General features: G+C 38.3%; 1 protein-coding gene across 4 annotated transcripts in view; it reads left to right on the top strand.

Annotated features, from left to right (window-relative positions):
• FMN1 (formin 1) overlaps window positions 1-13,403 on the top strand; it is a 452,266-nt gene that overhangs the window by 262,101 nt on the left and 176,762 nt on the right. For all 4 annotated transcript variants that reach the window (XM_059913697.1, XM_059913699.1, XM_059913696.1 and 1 more), the window contains one exon: window positions 8,779-8,866. In XM_059913697.1, coding sequence (XP_059769680.1) covers window positions 8,779-8,866 — 88 coding nt within the window. The remainder of the gene's footprint in view (window positions 1-8,778; window positions 8,867-13,403) is intronic.

Genomic DNA, 13,403 nt, shown 5'->3' with positions numbered 1-13,403 from the left:
TTGATATGTTATGTGGTTTTTTGTATTTAAAGTCCTATAGTTATTTTTTAAATGTATTCAATAGAAAAGTTCCTACTATAAGAAAGGCAGGCTATTATATATCTGACAGCCTCAGGCAATTTAGGATCCTAAAAGTTTTCCAGATAATCATTACGATCGCCAGTCTTCACTGTTCAGTAATGCAAATAGGGAAGGTATAGTTGATTGTGATTTCTTTCAAGCCCATGATATTTTAGAGAAGCTAGTGAATTGGGAAGAATACCCAAGATTAGTTTATCTTCCTCTCATATTTTCTTTCTCTTCAGAGAGGAATTTTGGAGTTGACTTTATCTGTCTAGAAGTTAGCTTAGCAAGAATGAGTATGATACAATAAAAGAAAAACAAGAGGAATTTTCAGTTAGTGGAAGGTTCTCCATAAATTGCATCTGGTTATTTGAAACTTGACCATGATTCTAAAAAAGAATATTTTAAAAGCAGTGTAATAATTATTGGTTGATAACTAACTGAACATCTTTAAAAAAAAAAAACAAAAAAACTTTGTCCTCCCTCTTTCTTTTCCTTGTTTGTTCTCTCCATCAGTTTTCTCAGTCTTGTCTTTTTTCCTCGATGTTTTCTTCCTACCTACTCTGCTGTGAAGGTAAATGCCTCAGATAATAGGTAAAAATCTGGATAAGGAGTAATGACATTTGATCACAAATATCAGAAAGGAGAATTGGGTTAGAACAAAGTGTCCTTCTAGTTCTGTGCCCCTTGCTTTAACGCCCTAGCAGTGAGGTGACTGCACTGACTCTACAGGACTCCTGAGCCTATAGTATTGTTACCTTTCTGGAAATCCACAGGGGGCCACTAAAGGAATAAAAGTTTACAATATCATGGTGCTCACTGCCCCCAATTCACAACTCTCCACTTGGATTGGCTCGTGTGCAGAGGCGCATAAAACCTTAGTAGGGGTGCAGTAAAAGGTAGTTCGCTTCCCCCTTCTTCCCTTAGAAAATGCCTCTTATCCACAGCAATCTCTGTGTAAGTCTCTCTTCCTGCTGTTCAGCTATGTCATTATTTAAATTTCTTTGCATTGAACCAGCCCAATAGATAGTCATTGGAAAACAGCAAAAAGGATACAAAGACAGTTCACAAGAACATGTGACCAGTAATCAGATGGTTAGCCTTACTATTAAATCACTAAAAATGCCAAATAGTGAAAAAACATTTTACCTATCATATTGACCAACATTTTTAAAATTGATAATACTCAGAGTGGGTGAGGGAACAGGAAAACTGTCACTCTCAAATACTTGGCAGGAGTATAAATTGATGGCACCTATTAGAAACAATTTGACAATATTTATCAGAATGTAAAATGGACATGCTCTTTGAACCATTTCTATAAGTCTGTCCTATAGAAATACAACCTCAAGTGACCTCAGGAATGATCTGAATATATACTGAAGTCTTGGACGGGACTTTTTAGCTGACTGAACTCCCACTGGGTCTATTTATTAAGTCTAATGTGTTGTTTTGCTCCGTGTTTTTTTTTTTTTTTTTTTTTTTTAGTCATTTTGCATATTGGACTTAAGACTATTTTAAAATATGTATTCTACTCTTTGTGGGCTTTTTAACCCCTTTTTTACTTCTGATTTTTGTTCTTATAATTTGTTTGGTAGTGTCCTCCACTTCCTAAATTAGAAGCTTTACAAACTACAGGCACCCTTGTTCTGTTGTGCTTTGCTTTATTGTGCTTTGCAGGTACTGCAATTTTTACAAATTGAAGGTTTGTGGCAACCCTGTGTCAAGCAAGTCTATTGGTGCCATTTTTCCCAGCAGCGTTACTCATTTCATGTCCAATTTTGGTAATTCTCACAACATTTCAAACTTTTTCATTATTATTATATTTGTTATGGTGATCTGCGATCAGTGATCCTTGATGTAACTATTGTCATTGTTTTGGGACACCATGAACCACGCCCACATAAGATGGGGAACCGAATCAATGTTGGGTGTATTCTGACTGCTCCACCAGCCAGCCATTCCCCCATCTCTCTCCCTCTCCTCAGACCTCCCTCTTCCCTAAGACTCAACAATATTGAAATTAGGCCAGTTAAGAACCCCACAATGTCCTCTAAGTGTTCAAGTGAAAGGAAGATTCACACATCTCTCACTTGAAATCAGGAGCTAGAAATGATTAAGCTTAGTGAGGAAGGCTTGTCGAAAGCCGAGATATGCCCAAAGCTAAGGCCTTTTGCACCAGTTAGCCAAGTTGCGAATGCAAAGGAAAAATTTTGGGAGGAAATTAAAAGTGCTATTTCAGTGAACACGCAGATGATAATAAAGTGAAACGGTGAAAGTTTTAGTGGTCTAGCTAGATCAAATCAGCTGCAGCATTCCCTTAAGCCAAAGCCTAATCCAGAGCAAGGCCCTAACTCTCATCAATTCTATGAAGGCTGAGAGAGGTGGGGAAACTGCCAAAGAAGAGTTTGAAGCTAGCAGGGGTTGGTTCATGAAGTTTAAGGAAAGAAGCCATCTCTATAACGTGAAAGTGCAAGGTGAAGTAGCAAGTTATCCAGAAGATCTAGCTAAGATAATTCATAAAGGTGGCTACACTAAACAGATTTCTAGTGTAGCTGAAACAGCCTTCTGTTGGAAGAAGATTCCATCTAGGACTTTCATAGCTCGAGAAGGAGAAGTCAAAGCCTGGCTTCACAGCTTCAAAGGACAGGCTGACACTCTTGTTAGGGGCTAATGCATCTGGTGACTTGAAGTTGAAGCCAGTGCTTATTCACCATTCCAAAAATCCTAGGGCCCTTACGAATTGTGCTAATTCTACTCTTCCTGTGCTCTATAAATGGAACAACAAAGCCTGGATCACAGCACATCTGTTTACAACATGGTTTACTGAATATTTTAAGCCCACATTTGGGACCTACTGCTCAGGAAAAAGATTTCTTTCAAAATATTACTGCTCATCGACAATGCACCTGGTCACCCAAGAGCTCCGATGGAAATGTACAATGAGATTCATATTGTTTTCATGCCTGCTAACACAACACCCATTCTGCAGCCCATGCATCAAGGAGTAATTTTGACTTTCAAGTCTTATTCTTTAAGGAATACATTTTGTAAGGCTATAGCTGCCATAGATAGTGATTCCTCTGATGGATCTGGGCAAAGTCAATTGAAAACCTTCTGGAAAGGATTCACCATTCTAGATGCTATTAAGAACATTGGTGACTCACGCTAAGAAGTCAAAATATCAACATGAGCAGGAGTTTGTAAGAAGTTGATTTCAACCCTCATGGGTAACTTTGAGGAAGTCACTGCAGATGTGGTGGAAATTGCAGGAGAACTAGAATTAGAAATGGAGCCAGAAGAGGTGACTGAATGGCTGCAATCTCATGATAAAACTTGAACAGATGAGGAGTTGCTTCTTCTGGATGAGCAAAGAAAGTGGTTTCTTGAGATGGAGTCTACTCCTGGTGAAGATGCTGTGAAGACTATTGAAATGACAGCAAAGGATTTACAGTATGACACAAACTTAATTGCCAAAGTAGCAGCGTGGTTTGAGAGGATTGACTCCAATTTTGGAAGAAGTTCTACTCTGGATAAAGTGCTATCAGACAGCACTGCCGGCTGCAGAGAAGTTGTCTGTGAAAGGAAGAGTCAATGGATGTGGCAGACTTTATTCCTGTCTTATTTTAAGAAATTGCCATAGCCACCCCAACCTTCAGCAACCACCACCATGACCGGTCAGAAGCCATCAACACTGAGGCAAGACCCTCCACCAACAAAAATATTACCACCTGCTGAAGGGCTCAAGTGATAGCATTTTTTTAGTAATAAACTATTTTAAATTAAGGTATATACATTGCTTTTGTAGACATAATACTCTTGCACATTTAATAGACTACAGTATAGTGCAAACATAATTTTTATATGCACTGGGAAGCAAAAACTTTGTGTGACTCACTTTATTGTGATATTCACTTTATTGCAGTGCTCTGGAACCAAACCTGCAGTATCTCTGAGGTATGCCTGTTGTACAGTGTGCAAAACAGGATGGTACTGGTATAAAGACAGACATAGACCAACAGAACAGAGGAGAGAGCTCAGAAATAAACCCACACGAATGTGGTCAAATGATCATCAACAGGAGTGCCAAGACTAAAAAATGGGGAAAGGATAGTCTCTTCAACAAATGGTGCAGGGAAAACTGGATATCCAAATGCAAAAGAATGAAATTGGACTGTTATCTTTCAGCATAAACAAAATTCAAAATAGATTCAAGACTTAAATGTAAGATCTGAAAGTGTAAAATTCCTGTGAGAAAACATGAGAAAAGCTTCATAACATTGGTCTTGCTAGTTATTTCCTGGAAATGACACCAAACCACAGGCAACAAAAGCAAAAATAGACGAGTGGAACTATATCAAATTAAGAAGCATCTACACAGCAAAAGAAACAATCAACAGAATGAAAAGGGTATATATGGAATGGGAGAAAATATTTGCAAACCGTATGTCTGATAAAGGGTTAGTATCTCAAAATATGTAAGGAACTCCTACAACTCAGTTTTTATAAACCTGATTTAAAAATGGGCAAGGACATGTACAGACATTTCTCCAAAGAAGACCTACAAATGGCCAACAGGTATATGAAAGGATGTTCAACATCACTAACATCAGGGAAACGCAAATCAAAACCACACCTAGCAGGATGGCTGTTATCAAAAACAAAAACATAACAAGTGTTGGTAAAGATGCTGAGAAATTAGCAAAATAGAACTACCACATTATCCAGCAATCCCACTTCTAGGTATTTATCCAAAAGAATTGAAAACAAGATCTCAAAGAGATATTTACACTCCCCTGTTCACTGCAGCATTATTCACAATAGCTAAGAAGTAGAAATAAGCTAAATGTTCACTGGTGGATATATTTATATATATGCACACACACATACAATACGCACATATATATACACACACACAATGGAATACATATATACACATATGTATATGCGCACATATATATATACACACAAACACAATGGAATATTATTCAGCCTTAGGAAGGAGATTCTATCACATACTACAACATGTATGAACCTTGAAGATGTTATTCTAAGTGAAATCAGCCAGTCACAAAAGGACTAATACTGCATGATTCTGTTTACATGAGGTATCTAAAGCAGTCAAACTTGTAGAAGCAGAAAGCTGCCCAGGGGCTGGGGGGAGAAGGAAATGGAGTGTAGCTGTTCAAGGGGTATAGAGTTTCCGTCATGTAGGATGAAAAACTTCTAGACATCTGCTGTACAACAGTGTGCATATAGTTAACAGTGATGTACTGTACTTTTAAAATGTTGTTAATATGGTAGATTTCATGTTTTCCTTTCTCTCTCTCTCTTTTTTTTACTGTAGTAAAAGAAAAAAAATTAAACTTTTCAGTCATGAAAACAAACGAAACGAGGGCTTAGGGCATATATCCATTCCGTGTCCGTTGTGTTCCTACCATTTTAGCTGGTTTTGAGAAACCTGGTGTTATTCCACAATTGAAGAGAGACTATTTTTAAAGGTCTAGTTAGAGGTAGACAGAGAATTTGACACAAATAGGGAAGAGAATACAAATGCTCTGACTTGAGCACTGCCTACCCCCTTTTTAGGAAGTAGCACCGCATTTCAGAAAACTCTTAAGGTCTCAGTCCAGCCGAAGGTAACAGACACTTTCTTTCCAAACACTTGCCGCGCCAGGTTATTAAACAGAATTGCAAGGATGGTAACATCCTTTCCACAGGACAGCCTGGTTGAACAATGAAGGGATGGATTTGCTTGTTTTTGTTTATATTTTTTGTTTTTTTTTTTTAATATTTATTTTATATTGGAGTATAGTTGATTTACAATATTGTGTTAGTATCAGGTGTACAGCAAAGTGATTCAGTTATACATACACATATATCCATTCTTTTTCAGATTCTTTTCCCACATAGGTTATTACGGAATAGTGAGTAGATTTCCCTGTTCTATACAGTAGGTCCCTGTTGGTTATCTATTTTATATATAGTAGTGTGTATATGTTAACCCCAAGCTCCTAATTTATCCTTTCCCCCAACCTTTCCCCTTTGGTGACCATAAGTTTGTTTCCAAAGTCTGTGAGTCCATGTCTGTTTTGTAAATAAGTTCATTTGTATCATTTTAGATTCTACATATAAGCGATATATGTTGTCTTTCTCTGTCTGACTTACTTCACTTAGTATGGTAATCTCTAGGTCCATCCATGTTGCTGCAAATGGTAGAATTTCATTCTTTTTTATGGCTGAGTAATATTCCATTGTATATATGTACCGCATCTTCTTTATCCATTCCTCTGTCAGTGGACACTTAGGTTGCTTCCATGTCTTGGCTACTGTGAATAGTGCTGCAATGAACATTGGGGTGTATGTATCTTTTTGAAGTATGGTTTTCTCCAGATATATGCCCAGGAGTGGGGTTGCTGGGCCATATGGTAGTTCTATTTTTAGTTTTTTTTTTAAGGAACCTCCATACTTTTCTCCATAGTGACTGTACCAATTTACATTCCTACCAACAGTGTAAGAGGGTTCCCTTTTCTTCACACCCTCTCCAGCATTTATTGTTTATAGACTTTTTGATAATGGCTGCTTGCTTTTATCCAATGACAGACAGAACCTCAATCTCAATTTCAGTCCCTCCCTCTCTCTCTGTTCTCTTGTGGTTACTCTCTTGCTTTCTTTTAATTAGCTATTAGAAAACCTTGAATTTGAACCTTGTTTTTCCTGTAGGTAGAATGTGTTACCCAGGGTTTTCAGAACCCTAACTGGATAGCATGGTGAATATTGGTTTGAAGACATTTTTGCAACCCAGTTGTCCTCTTGTCATAAATTTGATTCTTGGGCCTGTCTCCTTGACGTTGATGTGTATGCCACGACCAAGCTTGTATCTCGGTCACTATCTTGGTCTTTTAAGGATAAATCTAGTCAATTCCCAAAGCTTTTCTTATTTTGAATTTGCTTTGCAGTTAGTTCAAGTCATGGTTTTATTCGCCTTTTTAGTTCTTCTCAGCAATTTTAAATCATTAAATTCTACAAAATTTATGATGTCAAGGGCATGAGTCCAGAGCAGTGCCAGGCATGTAACAGATGCACAGCAGATATTTGTTAATGAATGAATACCTGTCTGAATGTTTACACGAAGCTTCAGTAGGTTTTTCTTAATTTTGTATTGATCTTGAAAAATCGTTTCACTTTAAATTTGTGTTCTCTAAGAAAAAGCTAGAAATTGCATTTTTTAAGAAGATATTTGATATACATAATATCTTGTTCCTTTGCTTTCGTATAAAAAAGAAATAAAAATACCAAGTACCTTCTTTATTTCTTTTAAAAACTGCAATTCTGTATCCTCCAAGAATCTTTCTTTAAGGCTAATGTTGAAATGATTAAACACATTAGGCTGAAAATCAGATTTTCCTTTTATCTTGATGAAAGCTTAGTGTTTACTGTACTTTCGGCCTAACAGTAAGATAAGAGTAGCCATGCTGAGCAGAGAAAGATAAAGGGCTGGCGAGAATTGATTCAGCATCAATCAATAGGTAATTAGACAGTTGGACAAATAGACAGTCTTGGTTGGAGCAAGCTCCTGTTATCCCTTATTGTTCAACCAGCAAGCAACTCAGCTAGTTAGTACCAATATAAATGTAGATGTTACTGTTTAATCTTGTCTTCACTACATTTTTGGTAAGTTTGTGTGTACATAGGTGGGAGAGGAAGCATAGCTCTTTAGTTTGTATTTTACCCAGAAAAGTACATTAAAAACATAAGATTTGGTGATGTTTTATGCGTATTTCCTATTGATTTTTGTAGCCCTGCCACAAGAGAAAAAAAAAGATAATTTTTTTCCCTTAGTGGCCACTGTGCAATACATTCTTTGGAGCTGATTTGGTTTAGAGAGAGACAAAACTGTGATGAGCTCTCCATGGAGTATTCATAGGGGTTGAAATTATTGGCAATGAAGTATCTGGAGTTTCTAAAAAGATTATAAAAGTTTCTGTGTACATATATTATTATAAAAGACCACTTCTAAATAGTTTCAAATTAAATCTGTATGTACAAAGTATTATTTATATTAATCATAGCACAAATACAAAGCAACCTAACCCTCCTGACTAGGGCAATTTTATTTAAATAATAAGTCTGTGTCAGGAACTGTTTTAGGTGCTTTACCTATATTATGCCATTTAATTTCTAGAATAAATGTACGAACTAAGTACAGTCAGCCCTACTTCATGATGAAAAAATTGAATTCCTAGAGATTAAGTCACTTTTCCGAGGCCATATCACTGGTAAACAGTGGAGTCTCAATGATCTTTCGCCTAAACCACTCAGCAGATGATCCTGCAGCCAAGGAGGCTAGAGGCTGTGAAGTGACTTACGAAGTCCAACGTGGAAACAGGCCAATGATAAGTGGAAAAGTTGGATAAAAACTTGTACATGTGTTGCAATTACAACTTAGTTAAGATGTGTTTGAATAAAAAAGATCAGAGTAAAATAAAGATTTGAGTGCTCGTATTAGATTGGTGGAATTTAGGGTGGTGTTTTTCCTTTATTTTCTAAAATATCTATACTTGTGGATAAGTTATATTCAAATTAAAGTATTAAAATAGAGTGACTGTAGCATCAGTTTAGTTTACCAGACTATCTAAAACTATGAAGGTTTTCGGAATGCTTCTGAAAGATTGCCTGGTTGTTTGAGCTTGTGTTAATTTTTTAAAATTCCAGATCATCAAGTTATTGGATGGAAAACGATCTCAAACTGTGGGAATCTTGATATCTAGTTTGCATTTAGAAATGAAGGATATCCAGCAGGGTAAGTCGTTTTCATCGTTTTTTTCCCAACTTTAAAATTTTCCAGCTTTTATTGTGAAAAATATCAAACATATACAAAATGAGAATGCCGCGGTGAATCCCGTGTACCCTGTACCTAGCTACAAAACCATTAATCCACTCTTGTTTCATCTAAAGCACCCTCCTTCTATTAGATTACTATGAAGCAAATCTCAGACATTTTATAATTCATCCTTTAAAATGGTAACACACCACGAAAAGATATGGATACTTTAAGCGTAACTCCAGTGCCATCATCATGCATTTAAAAACATTTGCAATAATTTCTCAATGTCATCAAGTATGTAGTTCTAATATCACTGATTGTAAATTCGTCCATTCATTTACAGTTAGTTTGAATGAGGATCCAAACAGATTTCACGCATTGCCTTAGATGTGTCCATCTCTCAGGGGTTTCTTTTTTTTTGGCTGCATTGGGTCTTCGCTGCTGCGCGCCGACTTTTCTCTAGTTGCGGTGAGCGGGGGCTCCTATTCATTGAGGTGCATGAGCTTCTCATTGTAGTGGCTTCTCTTGTTTTGGCGCATGGGCTCTAGGCACGCGGGCTTCAGTAGTTGCAGCACACGGGCTTCAGTAGTTGCAGCACATGGGCTCAGTAGTTGCAGCACGCGGGTCCTAGAGCTCGCAAGCTTCAGTAGTTGTGGTGCGTGGGCTCAGTAGTTGCAGCGCGTGGGCTCTAGAGCGCAGGCTCAGTAGCTGTGGCACACGGGCTTAGTTGCTCCGCAGCAAGTGGGACTTTCCCAGACCAGGGATCGAACCCATGTCCCCTGCATTGGCAGGCAGATTCTTAACCACTGCGCCACCAGGGAAGTCCCCTCTCAGGGGTTTCTTTTGATCTAGAGGTTTCTGTCCTCTATTTTTGTTTTTTTTCATAATTATTTTTTTTGAAGAAGCCAGTTTCTTCAAAAAAGAAGAATATTCTGTGGAGTGTCCCACATTTTAGATTTTCCTGTTTGCGTTGCCTGGTTTTTATTATGTTCTTCTGTCCCCTATGGTTCCTGCAAACTCTTAGTTTGATCTAGAGAGTTAATCTGAGTGGGGGAAGAGTACTTCACAGATGCTATTGTATACTCTATCAAGAGATACATAATATCTGGTGTCTCTCTATGATGTTGGTGGGCACTAATGGTCTTTGCCTAGATTCATTATTTCATTAGAAGTTTGCTGAATAATGATCTCCTAATTCCCTCATTTCTTCTTCATTAGTAGGAATGCTTCTATGGAGAAACACTCCCCTTCTTCATCCACACGGTTATGTCACTGTTTCTTAATCCCCTATTCTTTTTCAAATGACGCAATTTCAGCTTGGTTTCCTTTGGCTCAGTTTGAAATAAGACATTTAGAGAGGGAATTTTACTTGTATATATTTTTCTTAGGCCCTAGAAAAGTAAACCCAAAAACCTTCTGATGTTTTTGAAATCCGCGTCTTGCATGAAGACAGTGCTCCCCCTTTCTCGGTCATCAGTTAAATGTAAATCTTCATTTTGACATGTCACTGATAATATTTTCTGAGTGGTAATACAATCTCTCATAGATGGTTTCAGTAGAATTTAGCTTGGGTGTAACAGGAGACACTCTGAAACCACACTTCCTTTCAGGTTTTAGTTGGTGTTGCCTCAAAGTTATTTTATTCTGAGACACAGCAGAAGACCCCCGTAGGTCCCGAACTGAAAGGCACTTAAGAAACTTTCATACATTATTTTTCCTCTGAAAAAAGCTTTGTTAAGGGCTTAAAATTTTGCTTTATTACAAACATTTAAAATTCCACATAAAACTAAACATATCCTGAATCAGATGACAGTCACAGAGTATTCAAATAAGCTTGTCTGATTTTAATATTTAAGCTTAATAGTAGAACTGAATACATAAGTGTGAATATTAAACCTCAGACAATGTTGCACTAGTTGATTTGAGTTTGGGGCAGAGGGTGGCTGGCAAGGTCCACCATCAAAATTAGAAAAGGATTCTTCAGTGGCTTTAGGTATTAGATCTACTAGAATGGAATTTCTGAAATTCACACAGAAAACTGTGACGCTGACGCAAATGAAAAAATGAAAAAATAAAACCAAAAGAACATCGGCAGGGAAGTTTATAATCTTTTGTCAAGGAGAGTCACTTTTTTGATGCAATCATTGAAATCGAAAGGAATTTTTCAGGTATAGTGGCAGAGTCTTGTCCTAAACCACGGTACTGTTTATAAGCCTGGTAAAAATCAAGTATGCTTGGTTTCATCACCATGACAGGTAGCACTACGGATATGAGCTTTACAATGTCAACAGCACCTTGGACTCTATTCATTTCTTTTTAAGGCATGTCCTGTTGTAGTACACATCAGATTGCCATGTGGATCACACTCATTCCGGCCGTGTGCTATTCCAGTTACCATCTCAGGACTGTAAACCTTCTTCCCATGGCACTCCAACCTTGTTGGGTTGAATGTTCATGGTGACTTGAATAAGAGAGTAGTTCACCGAGACCTTTTCCAGTATTCTACTCTGGACAAGAACATGTTTATATGAAGTAGACGTGAACTTACATTTTAGCACTGGAAACGTTGATTGTAGCATCACAGACTTCTAGGACTCATGGACACCACTTTAATTCTTTCTCTTGCTTCAGGGCGTCTCTGTTATCCACCACAGAGTTGGCTCCTAAGTTAAAAAAAATTATCTCCATTTCATGTCTTCATTTAGTAATGCATTCCAGATGAATATAGCAATATAACTCGAGCTTAATTTCTCTTTAGAATCATTTGACTGACACTGGCATCTGAAGGTCACTTAGGAGCCCGGGCTGTGTCAGGTACATTTCATTCTGAATCCATGTCTGGTCGTGAATGGAATGCACTTGGCCTTGTGTTGTCATCCTGATGAAAGGACTCCCTGTGCTGACCTTGACCTAAACGTTTGTTTTAATGTAAGAGGGGTAACTGTCGTGAGATCTGATTGGGGCAGGCCAGCTGGCAGCCAGGCAAGGTCATACAGCATGTCAACCACGGTGAGGTGACCACAGTTGGGAGACTGTTCTTCAGCCTTCTGGTCATATATTCATCTTTGTCAGTGTGCAGAGGTAGGTGCACTAACTTGCACTTTAGTGCAAACTTACACGGAGCTGATGTATAAACCGGAAAGCTAGTATATTCACTCAGAGAAGATCAGATAATTTTCCATTGTCATGACAAAAATGTTTATCATATCTGTTCATTGTTATGTCCGTGTCACTTGTCTCTACTTGGCATTAGATATTTGCTTATGCCATTTTCCTTTTTGCTGGTCACCTTGAAAATAGTTTTGGGTGTTTCAGCCCACAGTTACCTCCCACAGATGAATAATCCAGTTTTTACTTGTTCAGCTCTTAAAAAGCAACCTTATTTTCTTCATTTGTAAGGTGGGCACTTCTCTGTTGTCCATTAGACACTGCCTATAGTGTATATTCAAAGTGGAATTTGGGGGCTCAGTACCTCAAGGTCTTAACTGATAGCAAGTAGCAGAGCCAGTGCTTGTTCCTTTATGACGTGTAGCATTTCTTTGCTCAGAATTTCTCTGATAATTAAGCATCATTTACCAATAACTGGGCTAATGTATCATATGTAAATGTCACTCAATAAGTGATTTTTGTTTTTAATTTGATTTTAAAGAATAGACTAAACCTTAGACTAGATGAAATCAGAATGTCATGAATTCCATTCCAGTGCATTTGGGCAAAACTTCTTCATTCTTCTTTCCCTCCCTCCCTCCCTCTTCCTTCCCTCCCACCCTCCCTCAGTAAACATGTACTGAATGCCAGTTCTGTTTCAGACACTATGACTGCCACAACACATAAGATCCAGACTCTCACATTCTCAAGAGTTCACAGGATGGTGGGAGAGATGTACAAAGTATCACAAGATCACAGTATAGAGTTTCCTGTGAAATAACAGAGAGCAATATATTGGCTCCTCCTGTAAAACTTAAGATGAGTCTTAGAGGATGAAATGGCGGTCGTCACATAGAGAAGGAGCTTTTCCAACTGAGGAAAGAAGACATGTGGAAAGAGGCACAGCTAGAGTATATACGTTACATATTAATGTGGCTTGTTTCAGGGCAAAGTGCTGGAAAGGCAAGTAACATCCAGACCAGGAAGGGCCCTGAATATCATCAGATGAAATTTGAACATTATCCCATCAGTAACAGGGAGACAGAGTTTCAAATTTAAAAGGGGCAGTGCTGTGATCTGATTTTGAGTGCAGAGATATCTCTGAGGCCATGGAAGACTGGCCCCCAAGCCCTTTCATGCTCTGGCCACAGCCGTACCTCCTCCTTCACTTGGCTGTGCTCCCTTCCTCTCTCCCTGCACTCTAGCCACAGTGGTCCTCTGGTTCCTTAAAGAGGCCAAGTGCTTTCCTTCCTCTGTGTCTTTGAAGGCACAGCATGCTTTTCCACCCCACTCTTTATAGCTTGCTCCTTTTCTTTGCTGGGGTTCAGACACGTGCCTCAAAGAGGCCCTCCCAGATCCTCTTCCC

Source organism: Balaenoptera ricei, chromosome 2 (assembly GCF_028023285.1).
Source record: "Balaenoptera ricei isolate mBalRic1 chromosome 2, mBalRic1.hap2, whole genome shotgun sequence".
In the NCBI taxonomy this organism is placed as follows: Eukaryota; Metazoa; Chordata; class Mammalia; order Artiodactyla; family Balaenopteridae; genus Balaenoptera; species Balaenoptera ricei.
Note: the sequence above shows the minus strand (reverse complement) of the source record. Positions and strands in the feature narration are given on the sequence as shown.